This window comes from Orycteropus afer, unplaced genomic scaffold, assembly GCF_000298275.1.
Source record: "Orycteropus afer afer isolate SDZICR_OR568_19922 unplaced genomic scaffold, OryAfe1.0 scaffold00043, whole genome shotgun sequence".
NCBI lineage: Eukaryota > Metazoa > Chordata > Mammalia > Tubulidentata > Orycteropodidae > Orycteropus > Orycteropus afer.
This window is the reverse complement of record NW_006921630.1, coordinates 14,693,608-14,712,136: the sequence shown is the minus strand read 5'-3', so window position 1 is coordinate 14,712,136 and position 18,529 is coordinate 14,693,608. Positions and strand designations below refer to the sequence as shown.

General features: G+C 36.7%; 1 protein-coding gene across 1 annotated transcript in view; it reads left to right on the top strand.

The window, feature by feature from the left end:
* Positions 1–18,529, top strand: part of TRMT1L (tRNA methyltransferase 1 like) — a 57,277-nt gene that overhangs the window by 36,889 nt on the left and 1,859 nt on the right. The window contains exons 11-14 of the mRNA XM_042780522.1: positions 637–827; positions 6,741–6,819; positions 14,520–14,686; positions 16,266–16,328. Of these exons, the coding sequence (XP_042636456.1) occupies positions 637–827; positions 6,741–6,819; positions 14,520–14,686; positions 16,266–16,328 (500 nt within the window). The remainder of the gene's footprint in view (positions 1–636; positions 828–6,740; positions 6,820–14,519; positions 14,687–16,265; positions 16,329–18,529) is intronic.

Genomic DNA, 18,529 nt, shown 5'->3' with positions numbered 1-18,529 from the left:
CCTCTGTCTGGCTTCCTGGCTTTTAATCCCCTTTCTCCTGCTCTTCTGCCCTGCTGTTTTGTGCGTCCCTGAGTTGTCCCTGTGGCTGACTGCTCCAATGTCCGGGTTCCTGGCTTTTTACCCCCTTTCTCCTGCTCTTCCATCCTGAAATAGGTTTAGCATGTGACTAAAAGAAAACTTATGGTGCACTGAGTGGAACCTAATCAAAAAAGTTTGTAAAAGACAGTCTCAAGAACTTTATTTATTACTGAATGTTCAGCAGCTAGCTTACCATCCTACATGTATTCAGTAGTCAATAAATACATACCATTTGGAAGAAGCTTTTAGAGAAGAAACAAAAGGAAAAAAGATGGCAGTGATGACAAGAAACAAAGTGACAATAAAAACAGAGAATATAGTAATATTGAGAGGACTTCCTAAAGGCAATATCTAAAGACTGAAGACCCTGCAAGTATTCTTTGTTTCCTGATTTCAATGTGTAAAAGTTATAGTGATGTTTTAAAATGATTAGTACCAAGAATTGAATTTTCTTTGATTTTCTATAACCCACCTATAGTTTGCTCTAAGTTAGTATTGTCACTGTAACATAAAAAGAAAATGAAAATCTCCCAAAATAACTTTTAAAAAATTTTGCAGAGCTGCAGCCCGATGTAACAAAGGCATAGAAGTACTGTTCGCAGTGGCCCTGGAACATTTTGTATTGGTTGTTGTAAGAGTTTTGAGGGGGCCTACCTCAGCAGATGAAACAGCCAAGAAGATACAGTACCTGATACATTGTCAGTGGTGTGAAGAGAGAATTTTTCAGAAGGATGGTAATATGGTAGAAGGTAAATTCAAATTTCTTTTGAATAGACTGTATATATGTGTAAGCCTCTAATGAATAAGTTTTTTTCATATCCCTAATTACACATATTATTGTCCTTCGATTTTAAAGATTACAGTGCTAACTTTGTTATTTCGTATATTGGATTTCCTTTCATCAACAGACAAGACAAGTGTGAGTTTATAAAATTATTTATTCATGCTGTACAATATAATATATGCTCTGTAGCCCTGCACTTTACTGAAACATCTAGAAATAACTTAGTTTCTACTGTCACTAATTTTAGGAAGGTAAGTCAGATTACCTCTTGGTCTAGGCTGTTCAATTCATTAATTTTATAAAAATAATATTCATGCTTCTGGCCGAATAGAAAAGCCATCAATTATAAAATTCATTCGGTAAACATATATTAAACCTTTTCTATATGCCAGGCCTGGGTATACAAAGAAAAAGATGTGACTCATATCCTTATAAAACTGTTTGTATTTTGCTTGCATGGGAAGTAGAAACATTTATTCATTGTTTTCTATTAGGTTTCTGGATATTTTTTAATATGAATTTTTCAGAGCTATGTATATATAAGAGTTTAGCCATTGTGATAAAAAATAATAAATTTTTTTTTTAGTTTGTCACTTATATTTGTATCTGTTATTTTTTTTAATTGCCATACAGAAGTTTTGTTGTTGTAAAGTTAATGAAACGTTTTCTTTTATGTATGCTGGGTTTTATCTGTATTTAGAAAGAACTTTTTTATTCCTAGATCATCCAAGAATTCTCTCATGTTTTATTGAATGTATTTGAATTTGTTTCCAGATTTTCTGTTGTTCAAGTGGTCAGTATTCATATAGTACATACTTTGTTCATACAGTGCATATAGTATTCATACAGTGGTCTGTTCCTACACCTGTAGCACTCTGTTTTGATTACAGAAGGTTTTTTGTGTTGTTAATATCTAGTAAGGCCATCCCTCCTGAAAATTCTTAATTTTCAGAGTATTCCTGTGTTTTTGTTTTTGTTTTTTAATTTTGTTTCTTAATAAAAGGGTAATTAAATGAACCAAACTTAGTACCATTGAGTCAATTCTAACTTATAGCGATCCCCATTGGGTTTCCAAGGCTGTAAATCTTTACAGAAGCAGACTGCCTCATCTTTGTTCTGTGGAGCACCTGGTAAGTTCGAACCACCAACTTTTTGGTTAGCAGCCAAATGTTTTAGCCACTATACCACCAAACCTCCTTTTAATTAAATAAACCAGCTGCTGTTTTATTTTGATTACATTAAATTAGGAAGGATAGAAATTATTGTGGTTTTAAAGCTTTCTGTCTTTTTCATATCCCTAATTACACATATTATTGTCCTTCGATTTTAAAGATTACAGTGCTAACTTTGTTATTTCGTATATTGGATTTCCTTTCATCAACAGACAAGCCCAGTATGTTTTACATTTTTTTCAAGAACTTTCAATATAGTAATAATAGGTAAGAGAAACCATCTTTGTCTTCTTCCTTATTTTGCTTCTGTATAGTGCTTTTTCATTTAAACATGATACTAGCTTTTTATCTGTGGTACCTATCTATTACTTACCACGTTAAGGAAGCATCCTTCAATTCTACTTTGACTGTATTTTATCAAGATGTTGAATTTTGTCTTACGGCTCTTCAGCATCTATGGAGATGTGGTTTTTCCTCTTTAGACCTATTAATTTCATTAATTGTAATAAAATTTCCCTATATTGAACAATCTTTGCCTTCCTAGAACAAAATATACTATATCAAGATATATTCTCTTAATGTGTGAATGGATTCTATTTGCTAATTTTTAAAAGGATTTTTGTTTCAGTATTCATAAATGAGATGTATGTAGTTTTCCTTTTTAGCATACTTTTGGTTGGACTTTGGTACCAGTGTTTAAATTCCTTTCAAAAGGAATTTGAAACTTTCCTTTTATCTTCAGTGTTTTGGAACAGTTTGACTAGCATTGGAATTATTCTTTAAATGTTTAGCAGTAGTCATCATGCTTTTCTAATTTATTTATGTAGAGTTGAGCCATATTGTGCCTAATGATTCTTTTTAATTTCTTGGGTTTCTTCAGAGAAAATCTGTACCTTCTGTTCTTGAGTCTTGCCAAAGTTCAACAGCATCAGTGGGCTTGGGAATTTGCTGGTAGCACCTTCACCCATTTTAAGCTTACGCTTTAGCTTTCTACACCTCACTGCCATCAAGTTGATGTTGAGTCATAGTGACCCCTTAGGACAGTGTGGAACTGCAGCATAGAGTTTCCAAGGCTATAAATCTTTACAGAAACAGACTGTTCATCTATCTCCCATAGAGCAGCTGGTGGGTTCAAACCACCAACCTTTTTGTTAGCAGCCCAGTGCTTTAACCACTGCTAAATCAGTTACTCCCGGTATGTCTTATTTCTTGCCTCTAAAATTTTATTGATGTTTCTCATCTGTTGTTGCCTCTTCCGATTTATGTATCCTTGCAGTTTGATTTTTATTACTTCACTGTAATTTTAATGAAGCTTTAAGAGGTAGCAGAAATAAAGTGTATATTCATTGCACTTAAATAGAAGTCTCAGTATATTTTTTAATTCATCAAGAATTGCCTACATAGCTTATATACCAGTGACATTGAAATACTAGTTGTCATTCTTTCCTTGTTGTTAATTGTCATCTGAGTCTTTGCCCTTCCGTTTTTGCTGCCCCAAAACCAAAACCAAACCCATTACCCTCAAGTCATTTCCAGCTCCTAGCAACACTACAGGACATAGTAATACTACCTCATAGGTTTTCCAAAGCTGTAAATTTTTACAGAAGCAGGCTGCTGCATCTTTCTCCCATAAAGCGGATGGCAGGTTCTAACTGCTGACCTTTTGGTTAACAGCAAATGCTTAACCACTGCACCACCAGGGCTCTGTTTTTCTCTATGAGTAACTTGAAAGCCTTGGCCCTTCAGAGAGAATTTACTGTTGCTTATCTAGAACTGAGATATCCTAGCAGAAGGGCTTGGGTAAAGACATAGGTTTGTATGATGGCAGCATTTTGCAAAGAACACCGAAATACAGATTGATTGAGACAAGTTCATGTGTTTGCTGCCTGCCTGGGGTAAGGGGATGTAACAGACAAAACCATAAATAATAAAGTGTCCTAAGTTATATAATGACTGTCTATAATTATTTGTAGTTTAGCTATTTAGTGGTTCAAGGGAAGTCTTCTTGATTATAATCAGGTTTAATGTTTGAGATACATAATTCTCAACAAAGGTTACTCTGTTATAAGTCAGTTCTGACCTAAGTCATGTACATTTTTTTCCTTAGTTTTCATTATTACTGCCTTTCATTATCTTTATAAATCCAATCTTTAAACATCTATGAGAGAACATTTGAGAATGATAGCATCAGTAATATGCACTGCAACATTGTATGTAGTATGTATTACTAATGATACAATGTACAGAAAAATAAAGAGATGGTCATAAGTGCAGTTCATCTTAACTTAAAACCAAACAAACCAAACTCACTGCCCTGAAGTTGAACCCAACTCATAGCGACCCCTCCTTGGGTTTCTGAGGCAGTATCACTACAGAAGTAGATTGCCCCATCTTCCTTCCGAAGAGTGGCCGGTGGGTTTGAACCACTAACAGAATGATATTATCTAATAACAAACTATAAAACCTATTTTCCTACCACCAAAATTCTGGATTCTGTGTGTGTGTGTATATATATGTATGTATGTGTGTGTGTGTGTGTATATATATATATGTATGTATGTGTATGTGTGTGTGTGTGTGTGTGTATATATAAAATAAGACTTACTGATCAGTTCAGGCCATTATCCAAGAAGGTGAATAATCAACACAGGAATGACCTGGAGTGGAGAAGTTAGTTGGAGAGGATCAGATTTTAAATGACTATTCTGGACTTTAAAGAGATCTTTTGCAGCACATTTGCCAAGTGTAATATGTCATTTGACTTCTTAACTGCTCCTTCCATCGGTGTTGATTGTGAATCGAAGTAAAATGAAATCCTTGATAACTTGTCTTGTCTTTATTTATTTTGATATTCCTTATTGGTCCAGTTGTAAGGACTTTAGTTTTCTTTATGTTGAGGTATATAATCTGTAGTGAAGACTAGTCTTCAGTCTTCATCTATAAGTACTTCAGTCCTTCACTTTCAGCAAGCAAGGCTGTGTCATCTGCATATCACAGGTTGTTAATGAATCTTCCTCCAATCCTGACACTACTTTCTTCTTCATGTAGTCCAGCTTCTTAGATTATTTGTTCAGTTTACAGATTGAATATGCATGGTGAAAGAATACAACTCTATTGTACAACTTTCCTGATTTTAAACCATGCAGTGTCCCCTTGTTTATTCGAACGACTCCTCTTGGTCTTTTACAGGTTCCATGTGAGCACAAGTAAGTGCTCTGGGATTCCCATTCTTCTCAGTGTTTCCCATAATTTGTTATCATCCATCCACACAGCAGCAGTCAGGAAATCAAATGGTGTATTGCATTGGACAAATCTGCTGCAAAAGATCTCTTTAAAGTGTTAAAAAGCAAAGATGTCACTTTGAAAATTAAGGTCTACCTGATCCAGGACAATGGTATTCTCGGTTGCTTCATGTGTGTGTGAAAGCTGGACAATGAATAAGGAAGACCGAAGGAGAATTAATACAGTTGAATTATGGTGCTGGCAAAGTCTACTGAATATACAGTAAGAACAAATAAATCTGCCAGAAGAACAAACAAATCTGTCTTGGAAGAAGTACAGTGAGAGTGCTCCTTAGAAGTGAGGATGGCAAGACTTCAGCTTACATACTTTGCCATGTTATCAGGAGGATCAGTCGCTGGAGAAGGACATGATGCTTGATTAAATAAAGCGTCAGCAAAAAAGAATACCCTTAATAAGATGGGTTGACACAGTGGCTGCAACAGTGGGCTCAGGTGTAACAACGACTATGAGGGGATAGTATAGGACTGGGCAATATTTCGTTCTGTTGTACATAGGGTCACTAGGTGTTAGAACCAAGTCAGCAGCACCTATCAACCACAATTGTGGACCTTGTGTGAACTAAAAAGTCACATAGATTATTTGTTCTATATTGTCGACCAAGAATAGTGCTAGTGTCTCTGCAATTTCCTTGTGATTCTACCAGGTCTCTCACTTCTCTTTAAATTGAATTGTGGTGTATCCATACAGTGGAATATGACTAAGTCATAAAAAGGGTAAACTAGTAATAAATGCAACAAAATAGAAAAAAATCTCAAAAATACTATGTTGAGTAAAAAGCCAAACACAAAAGAGTACATACTACATGATTTCATTTATATGAAACTATGTCTATAATGATAGCAGATCCATGATTACCTGGGTCTGGGAGTAAGGTTAGAAATTTATTAGGAGGGAGTACAAGGGAACATTTTGAAGTGATGTAAATGTTCTATATTTTGACCAGGGTGGTGGTTACATGGAAATACATGTATTTTTCAGAATCCATCAGCTTGTTCACATAAAGTTAATACATTTTATTGCATGTAAATTATACCCCAGTCAAGTTGATTTTTAAAATATGAATAGATTATATACTTTATAGGACTTGCTACTACTTAAATTGTTTTATGTAGTATAGTAACTAAAAGCTATCATCATTTATAACCCTAATAAGCTGTTTGACATTGATTGATTTCTACAGCCCCTCTTATGTTGTGATCCTCTGATGTATATAACTGAGATTTTATCCGCACCTACTTGAGAGAGTTGAAAGGATTAATTTTTAAAAAATATATGTAAAATTTTTAGCACAATACCTGGCACATAGTAGATCCTCAGTATACAGTAGCTGCAAATTATTAATATGAAAATTAGTACTAATTTCGTTAGTCATTTCTCCTTTGATTTCTCTGTTATCTTTACAGAAAACCCATATAGACAGCTACCCTGTAACTGTCATGGAAGCATGCCTGGAAAGACAGCGATAGAACTTGGACCTCTTTGGTATGTACCTAAGCATAATAACATGGTCTAAATTAATTTATGTGATGTATTCATTGCTTGTTTTTGGTTACGTGTGGCTAGAGAAGAAAATTTAAATTTTTTTAAGTATAGGCAAATTATGATTCTTTCTCCCCACATGAACCTGAGATGTTACCTATTTTCATATTTTTCTCTACTATTGTTCTCTCTAGTTTGTGACAGTGACAAGAAGCAGTGGGGTAAAATAGAAGTCTGGCTGATCTACAACTAAATAATTCATTTCTAAATGAAATGAGCCTTTTTCAATTGATAAAATTATACAACTAGAGTGTGATTTTAAGGTAATCATGGTAACTTTTTATAGAATTGCCAACTAAGACAAAAAGACACAATGGCAAATATTTCATGTATGTGTGTGTTTTTGCATCATTCACAGTAAGTTACTCTGTTTTTAATGCTTATATTTGAATTGTTTTTAATCACAATCTTTACCTTAAGCTTCTTTGTCATTAGAGATTTCTTGTAGGAATTTGAGATTCCTAATAACATAGTGAATGATCTTCAGCAAAATTTTACTTGTGTGATATTAATGATATTGTTCAATAATTTCCACATTCTGTGGGATCACCTTTCTTTGGAGTGGTGTGTGAGATGGGTTCTCTAGAGAAACAAAAAAAACCAACAAAGCATAGAGAGAGAGAAAGAGAGAGACAGAAATTTATGTTAGGAAATTGGCTCACAAATGTATAAAAGCTGGCAAGTCCAAAGTCCCTGGAGGAAACATCGGGCTGGTGGCAGCCTTAGCTTCCGCAAGCACAGGGGGCCAAGCAACTCAAGGCTGGCAGGCAGTACACTGGTTGTTGACTCCGACGAAAGACAAATCCAAGATCTCCAGGCCGAGTGGTGGGATGCTCACTCACGGAAGGTTGTAGTCAGCACACTAGGGTTCCAATCCCTCAAAGAATGTCTCTCTTCCCAGGATGTCCCTGGATATCCTGGAAGCAGGCCACACCCCTAGGGAAACTCCCCTTGGGCAGATTGGCCACTCAGAACACAATCATCCGATCCCATCATGGGAACAACCACAGAGAACTGGGGTCCAGCCAAGTTGACACACAGCTCCAACTATCACAAGTGGGTACAAATATGGATCTTTTCCAATCAGTTGTCTTCCAAATCTCTTGGCATAACCGAGTGAGTGCCACTAGCACAGCATCTATTTGTTGAAACATCCCAATGGGTATTCCATCAATTCCTAGAGCCTTGTTCTTCACCAGTTCCTTCAGTACAGCTATGACTTCTTCCTTCAATATCATTGGTTCTTGATCATATGCCACCTCCTGAAATGGATGAACATGGACCATTTCTTTCTGTTACAGTGATTCTGTGTATTCCTTCCATCTTCTTTTGATGTTCCCTACATCATCTAATATTTTGCTCATAGAACCTTTCATTATTGCAACTCGAGGCTTGAATTTTTTCCTCAGTTCTTTCAGCTTAAGAAATGAACGTGTTCTTCTTTTGGTGTTCTAACTCCAGGTCTTTGCATATTTCATTCTAATAATTGACTTCGTCTTCTCAAGCATCTCTTTGAAATCTTCTGTTCAGCTCTTTTATCTTTTTATCTTGTCATTTCTTTGATTTGCTTTAGCTACTGTCTATTCAAGGGTACATTCCAAAGAAAGGTGATCCCACAAAATGTGGAAATTATCGAAGAATATCATTAATATCACATACAAGTAATATCTTGCTGAAGATAATTCAAAAATAGTTGCAGCAGTATATTGACAGGAAACTTCCAGAAATGCATGCTAGATTCAGAAGAGGATGTGAAACAAGGCATATCATTGCTGATGTCAGGTGGATCTTGGCTGAAAGCAAAGAATACCAGAAAGATATTTACTTGTATTTTATTGACTATGCAAAAGTATTCGATTGTGTGGATCATAACAAATTATGAATAACATTGAGAAGAATAGGAATTCCAGAAGATTTAATTGTGCTTATGAGGACCAGAACAAGGAGATACTGCATAGTTTAAAATCAGGAATGGAATGTGTCAGGGTTGTATCCTTTCACCATACTTATTCAGTCTTTATGCGGAGCAAATAATTTGAGAAGCTGGACTATATGAAGAGCGTGGCCTCAGGATTGGAGGAAGACTCACTAATAACCTGTGATATACAGACGACACAACTTTGCTTGCTGCAAGTGAGGATGACTTGAAGCAATTACTGATGAAGATTAAAGACTACAGTCTGCAGTATAGATTACATCTCCACATAAAATGAAAATGGACCAAAAGCAGCATCACAATAAATGGACCAAAAGCAGCATCACAATAAATGGAGAGAAGATTGAAGTTGTCAAAGATTTCATATTACTTACATCCACAGTCAACACCAATGGAGCAGTCAAGACATAAGATGACGTATTGCATTGGGCAGATGTGCAAAAGACCTCTTTAAAGTGCTGAAGAGTAGAAATGTCTCTTTGAAGACTAAGGTGTGTCTAACCCATACCATGGTATTTCAGTTGCCACATATGCATGAGAGAGCTGGACAGTGAATAAGGAAGACTGAAGAAGAGTTGATGCTTTTGAATTGTGTTGACGAAGAATGCTAAGAGTACCATGGTCTGCAAAAAGGACTAACATCTGTCCTGGAAGAAGTACAGTCGGAATGCTCCTTGGAAGGGAGAATGGCCATACTCTGTCTGACTTATTTGTTGTCAGAAGGGATCATTTCCCAGAGAAGGATATCATGGTAAAGTGGAGGGTCAACGTAAAAGGGGAAGGCCCTCAATGAGATGGATTGACACAGTGGCTGCAACAATGGGCTCAGATATAACAAGGATTGTGAGGCTGGCACAGGACCAGGCAGTGTTTCATTCTGTTATACATAGAATCACTATGAGCTGGAGCTGACTTGACGGCACCTGACAGTAACAGCAGCAACAACAACAACATAGTGATGAGAATCATTGCAAATTTCCACCTTATCACTTTACCAGTTTGAGGATTAGTTGTCTACTAAACGTAAAAATTGACCTAAATGGTAAATATCTTTGTGTTGATGCCTATGATTTTTATCTAAAGCACATTAAATACCCTTAGATTAAGAATGGTTTAGCTAGATGAAGAAAGTAAAACGACAACCTGCAAAATGGGAGAAAACTTTTTGAAACCATAAAGCTGATAAGGATTTAATATTTCAAATATATAAAGAACTCATATAGCTTAAACAGCAAAATGACAGACAACCCCAATTTACAAATGGGAAAATGACTTGAATAGATAGTTCTCAAAAAATATATGTATAAATGGTCATTACATACATGAGAAGATATTCAACAGCATTAGTCATTAGTTGCTGTCAAGTTGATTCCAACTTATAATGACCCTGTTGTTGTTATGTGTTGTTGAGTTTGACCCAACTCCTACCTAGCGACTCCTCCTTGGGTTTCCAAAACAGTTATCACTACAGAAGTAGATTGCCCAACCTTCCTTCCGAGGAGTGGCTGGTGGGTTTGAACCGCCAGCCTTCTGGTTAGCAGTCAAGTGCCTTAGGCACTACGCTACCAGAGCCCCTATAATGACCCTAGGTTAAAAAAAAAAAAAGTCACTGCCATCAAGTCAATTCAACTCACAGCAACCCCTCCTTGGGTTTTATAGGCAGTATCTCTACGGAAGTAGATTGCCCAGTCTTCCTTCCGAGGAGTGGCTGATGGGTTTGAACCACCAGCCTTCTGGTTAGCAACAAAACACTGCCCAGTTCTGCACCATCTTCATAGTTGTTGCTATGCTTGAGTCCATCATTAGAGTGACTGTGTCGGTCCATCTCATTGAGGGGCTTCCCCTGTTTTGCTGACCCTCTACTTTACCAAGCATGGTATCGTCTCCAAGGATTGGTTGCTTTTGACAACATGTCTGTTTTGGTTACTTCATGCCACTCTAACAGAAAATACCGCAGATGGGTGGCTTTAACAAACAGGAGTTTATTCTCTTACAGTTTATATAAGGAGAAGCTTTGGGAATGGTCTCTACCTTTTTTGGCACACTTAAAACCAGAATGTATCTAAGTCATTGTTTAGCAGCCAGCCATGCCCTCTTTACACAGAGGTAGTTGATATGATTCCTGTCTATTCCATCTGATGAGGTCCATGTGTACAATCACTGTTTATGTTGTTGAAAAAAGGTATTTGCAATGAAAAAGTCATTGGTCTTTCAAAATTATTTCATGTGATCTCTGGCATCATTTCTGTCACAAACGCCCTATTTTCCAACTTCCAGTGCTGCTGCTTTTGTTTCCACCTTTCACATTCCAGACACCAGTAATTACCAAAATATCTTGATTGCATGTTTGGCCAATTTCAGATGGCAGAAGTTGGTAAAAATCTTTAGTTTCTTCTTCATTGTCTTTAGTGGTTGGTGCGTGAATTTGAATAATAATAGTATTATTTCCTCATAGAAAGTAGCATTTTACGAACAGATAATTTGAAGTTAAAGAATTATTTATTTTATATTTTGGACACCTACAAATGAAATGGGCCTAGTTAAAATAACTGCAATGGATTGAGAATTCTGTTAATTTTAAATTTGTTGGTTGACTGTTGGGTTTTTCCTAAAATGAGAGATATTTTAAACTATTAAAGAATTTTCTAATAAGTTTCAGCTTTGCAGGCAGTTACCTGCATGAATAGGAGCTCTGGTAGCGTAGTGCCTAAGGCACTTGACTGCTAACCAGAAGGATGGCAGTTGAAACCCACCAGCCACTTCTCGGAAGGAAGGTTGGGCAATCTACTTCTGTAGTGATACTGCCTCGGAAACCCAAGGAGGGGTCACTGTGAGTTGACTCGATGGCAAATGACAACAACAACAACGACAACCTGCATAAATTGGGAAGTGACATTGGAAAGTAGAAGTTTGGTTAGTAAAGTGGGAAGACTGTGTATAATTTGCATGGTATTTGCAATTATTTTTCCTTTTTTTGTCACTAGTTACGGAATAGAAATGCAGGCTATAAAGATTCTCAGATATAAAGTATTTGCTAGGATGTTGTTGTTGTTGTTGTTGTTATGTGCCGTCGAGTCGGCCCCAACTCATAGCAACCCCTCCTTGGGTTTCCGAGGCAGTATCACTACGGAAGTAGATTGCCCAACCTTCCTTCCGAGGAGTGGCTGGTGGGTTTGAACCGCCAGCCTTCTGGTTAGCAGTCAAGTGCTTTATCCACTATGCTAGGATGTAGGGCAATGCAAATTAAAACCACCATGAGACACTACTTCACACTCCCTAGGGTGACTATTATGATAGATAGGTAGGTAGGTCGAAAGATAGAGTTGACGCATGAGGATGTGGACGCATGAGGATTGGAACTTCATGCACTGCTGGTGGAAATACTGAATTGTGTAGTCACTGTGAAAAACAATTTGGTGGTTCTTCAAAAAGTAAAACAGAATTAACACAGGATATCCACCATTTCTACTCCTAGGTATATACCCAAACAAATTGAAAGCAGGGACTCAGATACTTTTACATAAATGTTTATTGCAGCATTATGCATATTAGCCAAAAGTTGGACACAATCCAAGTATCCATGAACAGTGATGGATAATTTTGAAATTATAAAGAAAGTGTGATATATTCATATAGTGGAATATTAAGCCATGAAAAAGCAATGTTTGATACATGGTACAACATGAATTAACCCTGAAAACATTATGCTGAGTGAAATAAAACAGACACAAAATGAGAAACAGTATTTGATCCCACTTAATAGCCAAATGCAAGCAGTCTTTGGGTTACAAATGAGATCTGTTCTTAACTGTGTCTTTAAGAATTTGTAGGTCAGTCAGAACAGGTATGTACAGTTCTTACCTAACCTTCCTTTAGTACAAGGAAAGGAGCTCTGGTGGGGTAGTGCCTAAGACTGCTAACCAGAAGGGTGGCGGTTTAGACCCACCTGGCATTTTGCAGAAGGAAGACTGGGCAGTCTTACTTCCATAAAGATTTACCACCTCAGAAACCCAGAGGGGTTGCTATGAGTTGGAATTGAGTCAACGGCAGTGAGTTTGGTTTGGTTTTGGTTTTAGTAGAAGGAAAGGCTGTAAGGTTTTTCAGTGATATAAAAGCTGCACATGTAACAAGTGAAGGTGATTGTGAGGAAGAATTTGTTGCAAGTAGGGGTTGGTTCACTCATATCAAAGTGAGGGCAAATTTACCTAATATTAAAGGGCAAGTAGTTGTTTTCTGAAAGTGAGACGTTTGTAATCTGAGGACTGCCTGTACGTAAGCACCAAAGTAGATTAGTGCTTCCTGGGAAAAAGGGGAGAATGGGAAGTTATTGCTTAATAGGTATTAAGCTTTTATTTGGGGTGATGAAAAAGTTTTAGAATTAGATAGTGAGGATGGTTACACAACATAATTCAGTCACTGGTTTATACTCTTAAAATTATCACAGTGGCACATTTTATGTTAATACGGTATTTTACCACAATAGGATTGAAAAATAAAAAGCAAAGCTTAAGAGGAAAGTCAGAAAGTCAAAAAATGTGAGAAAGTTCTGAGAAACGAATCATGAGGGGGCAGGCAGGAGATTTTCAAAAATAGGATTCTGCCTGTGATAAAAGAGCCCTCAAAAACAAAAACGAAAAACAGGGAGGTGTGTAAAAAGCTGGGAGCCCTCTAATGAGGCCAGAGTAGAAGTGACAGAAGCAGGAAGATTGGAGGGGGTCTGAGAAGCCCTGTAACCCTAATAGAACTGTTTAGCCCTGAAAATAGTTAGACTGAGAAATGTCAAGGACCGTGACAAGTTAGAGTAGGAGGAAGAAGAGGATGAAGGATAGAGGAAGGACTTAGTACTGATGTTTTCTTTTACCTCAGATCCCAATATGGCTTGACAGAGCACTGTTTCCTAACTTTATTCGAATTTGTTTTGTTCATCATGGATCTTTTTGCACTAATTTAGATTTTTAAAATTACTGCATTAAAGTATTTCTTTTAAAAAATAAAAAAGACCTAGCTAGTATTATCTTCTGGTACTTCCTTACCTACTTGATCTGCTATAAATTGGTCCTACTCACTGCTGTCAGACTGGGAAAATTAAGAATAACAGATTACTGGATCCAGTAGTACTATCTAGCCAAATTTCCTGATTTTACAGATGAGAAATAGTGGCACAGAGTTTTTAAATGCTTGCTAAAAGTGGCCACAAAATTAGTGGTAAATTCAGACCCAGAACTGAGGTTTTCTAGGGCTGTGTTCTAAAATGTAATTTCCTCATTCAAAGCCATTGTTCATGTCATTTAACATACTTTTCTGCCACCCACATCTCCAGTTCAAATTCTGCTTTCTCTTTGAACTCTCTCCTTAGTGCTTCAACCCCAAAATCTCTAATTTCTCTTTAGTATATCTTGCATTGATCTCTCATTGATCACTATATATACCATACTGCTGTACATCTTATGAGGGCTCAATAATTCTTGTTAATTTATTACTAATATAGTTTTCTTGACTAATCCACTGCTTTAGATAACTGAGATGATAAAATAGTGGGCAAACAGAAAACTATTTTAAATTAAGTCATAAATTTTTTTGAGTTTCGTGATTTCCTATATCTTACTTATCTTAATTATTACATTATGGAGGTCTTTTTTTTTTTTTTTTTTTTTTTTCTTTTAATAAACATTTCTTAAGCCCAGTTCTCAATATTTTTCTTTTTCAGGTCAAGTTCCCTTTTTAATACTGGATTCCTCAAAAGAATGTTAGTTGAATCTCTTCACCATGGTTTAGATGACATTCAAACCCTAATAAAGACATTAATCTTTGAATCAGAATGTACTCCTCAGAGTCAGTTTTCAGTTCATCCATCTTCAAATATCAACAAGCAAGGTAAACACTAGATTATAAATATCAAAAATACTATATGGTTTTTATCTTTACTTGATTTTATAATCAAAAATAATTATAAATAATATACTTTAAATAAATCCTCTCTAATCTCTAATAAGTCTAATCAGTATCTAGTTTTTTAAGTTTTTTTCCCCCCAGGTTTATACTCAGGGGCCTGAAATTAATAATAAATTTATTAAAATAATTATTTTTCATTTCACTAAATAAAAAAAAAAACTCAAAGTCTTTTTTGTTTTATTATCATATATCTGTTTTCTAGAAAGAAAAACCTTAGATAATTCTAAGAATATTATGGCTTTAAATTTTGGTAATGTCCATTGGACACAGAAGATAATATTTGCATTTATCACTCAGTAAAGTTTTCTTCTTTCTCTTTAATATAAATGGGCTTTTGTAGTCTTATGTGGCTATTGGTATAAGAATGGGCCTGTTAAATATCCTAGCTTTTCCATAAGTAGTTTAGAAGTTGCTTTCTTAGAAGCAGCTGCTGTCATGATTTTGAAAAGTAACTTTTTATGTGTGATTTCACTGAAAGTTTATAGAGCCAATTGGTTTACCATTCAAGAATTCATACACATTTTGTCTTGTGGCATTCATTGCATTCCCCACAATGTAACAGCACTTTTCCCACTTCCTCCCTGTTTACCATTTACATACATCCTTTACTATCCCTTCCTCCCTTCTTAGCTTTATCCCTAAGCAAATGCTACCCTTTTGATCTAGTATAGTTGATTGTTCTAAGCAGTGTGTGCCTCCCTAGCATTCTTGTTTACCTTGTAGGCCTATCATGTGGCTGAAAGGTGAACCCTAGGAGGGTGAGTTCAGTTCCAGGCTTGAAGGGTGCCTAAGGGCCCTAGTCTTGGGGGTTCCTCCAGTCTCTATCAGATAAGTAAGCCTGAGTTTTGTTGCACATTTTTCTTCCACGCTATCTGGGACCTCCTGTTGTGATACCTTTCAGAGCAGTCAGCAGTGATAGCCAAGCACCATCTAGTTTTGGTCTCAGGGTTGTAGAGGCTGGGGTTCAAGTGGTCCATTAATCCTTTGGACTGTTTCCTTGTGTCTTTGATTTTCTTAACTCTTTTTTGCTCCGGACCGGGAGAGAACAACAATTGCACCTTAGTAAAAAAGTAATTCTTTTTTTTTTTTTTTTTTTTTAATTGTGATTTGGGTGAGTTTATGGAGCAAATTTGTCTCATGACATTGACTACAATTTACAACAATGCAACAGTTCCCCTCCCACTTCCTTCCCATAGTTACCTCTTCCCTGTGTCCTTCCCTCCATGCACTCCTGCCACCTGAGCTGTATCCCTCTGCACACACAACCCAGGATCTCCTACATAGATCCCCCTCCCCCGAGTGGTTAACAGTGGTAGCCAGGCACCATCTAGTTCTTCTGGTCTCATGTAAAAAGTAATTCTTGCAGATTGTTTTGGTCTTACTATCTCCTGTATTTTCATAAAAGCTGTGTGGACTGAATTTCATAAACACATTTAAATTTTGAATTGTTTAATATCATTTTGCTAAACTATTTTGCTACTCTCATTTGTTTTCATTTTAGAAGAATGTGGCGTATATACTAAAACTACAGATGATACCACAACAGATAATTACATTGCACAAGGTATGTATTTCAGTACACACACACACACACAAAATCTGTGTACATATTTATGTATGTATGTATCAACACAAAAAGAAGGGTAGCAGAAGGGCAGAAAGAAAAGAGATTTCCTTGGTAGCTATAAAAATGGTATGGTGGGGGCATCTGATCTCCTCTAACTTTATCAGCAGGGAGGAGGATCATGAACAACAGCCCAAGGCTGATTCCTGTGAGATGGTGGGCAGCCATACCGCCACCCTTCAACCTTTTTATCAATTCTGACACCAGCCATCCCTCCCACGCGCGCTCTACTTCTCTGCTTCATTCAATAATCCATTAGCAGTGGCCAACAGATTTCACAGACAATGATTACAGGATTTATTAGGGAAGTAACTGGTACAGTTCAGGGCAAGGAACAATCAGGATACAGTTCTTCATCAGGACAGCCTTCTCTTGACACTCAGCCTGTCAGCCTAGCCTTTGCTTAGCTCAGGCAAACATTACAAAGCTCTTTTAGCTCTGCTGAAAAATGCCTAAACATCCCACTCCAACAGTAAGCCTGCTGCTGGAAAGCACTCAGCTTTCTCACTCTGTAGGCTGGGAAGCCCAACACTCTTGTCTTATGTAGTCTCTTGGTTCTGTTGCTGCGTTCCTCTGCCGCTGCTTCTTGTCATCCCTGGTGTTACATTTCTCATGTCTCCTGAATCTAGGAGTTTCAGCACAGGGATCCTCAGGTCTAAAGGATGTGCTTCACCCTTGGCTCTTCTTTCTTGATGATAGTGGGATTTCCCTCTTTCTGGCTCTGGGATGGCTCATTTTAAACCTAGCAGGATGGCAGAACTGACCAATCCCCACATTAGGGTTCCATACCTCTTATTGCATGATCCTACCACAATAAGGATACCGTGCACCTCATTTACATTATTAACAAGCTAGCCAGTTCCCTTGGTAGGTCATAAGCACCTCACATTTGCATAGTCACCCAGTCATCTGATGGGAGTCACAAAGAGCATGGCTAGAAGGGCCATACCAAGCAATTCAATGCACCACAGTAACCTACTTAAAAATGCATTTTCCTATTATATTGATAACATAGTCATAGTAAAACTTATCTGGCACTCACCAAGTTCAGTATTTCTGTTAACACATACTTTGTTTACATTTCTCAATATGAAGTGATCCTTTAAAATACTGTAAGATCTTGAAAAGAACCATGTGAACCAAAATAAGATTAAACTATATTTAATAAAGTTAAAGTATTAGATTTTATTCTATTGCAAATTTGTATCAGAAGATATTCACATTTAAAATGTCAGTGCCTTAATATTTAAGGCTTTGTTTTGCTTTTGTACTGAATTTAAATGTGTTTTGGATACAGATAAAGAATACAGACAATGTCAAAATTGAAAGTGCAGAGTATTGTAATTATAAACTCTAACTTTGTATTAGTTGCTCATCATTTTAGTGTTGACCTTCAGAGATGGGAAGACTCAAACTCCTATTTATAACGTGGTGATATAACTGGTGCGTGTGCTTTGCAACTATCATGTTTATTTGGCATCTTCAACTAGCTTGCTAACGGTCAAATCTTGGAAATGATTTATTCTACTTCTCTGTTGGAAAGAAGAGAGAGAGAGATTATGCTATACTGCAAAGAGCAGTAAACCAAAACCAAGCCCACTGTCACTGAGTTGATTTTAACTCATACAACTCTAGAGAATAGGATTTCCAAGGCTATAAATCTTTACAGAAGCAGACTGCCTCATCTTTTTTCCTGTAGAGTGTCTGGTGGGTTTAAGCACAAGGCTTTAACATGATGCCACCAGAGCTCCTTAAAGAGCACTAAGCAAAGCATAAATCAGTCTCAACAAGATTTAAAATCCCTAAACATTTCTCATATATAAATTAAGGGACGTAGACTAACTGTATGGGTTCTTCTATAGCTCTAAAATGATGATTATTCTGACATCTATCAGTACATAATACTTTACATGGTAAATGGAACATACTGGGCAAAAACAGATCCATGGACTGTTGGTAATAGTCACTATCAAGGTATTCTGTTGGATTTAGATTTTCACACTTTTCTAGAACTTCTACTAAATCAAAACCAAAACCAAACTCATTGCAGTTGAGTCAGATCCAACTCATAGCGACCTCTCCTTGGGTTTCCCAGGCAGTATCACTACAGAAGTAGACTGCCCAACCTTCCTTCCGAGGAG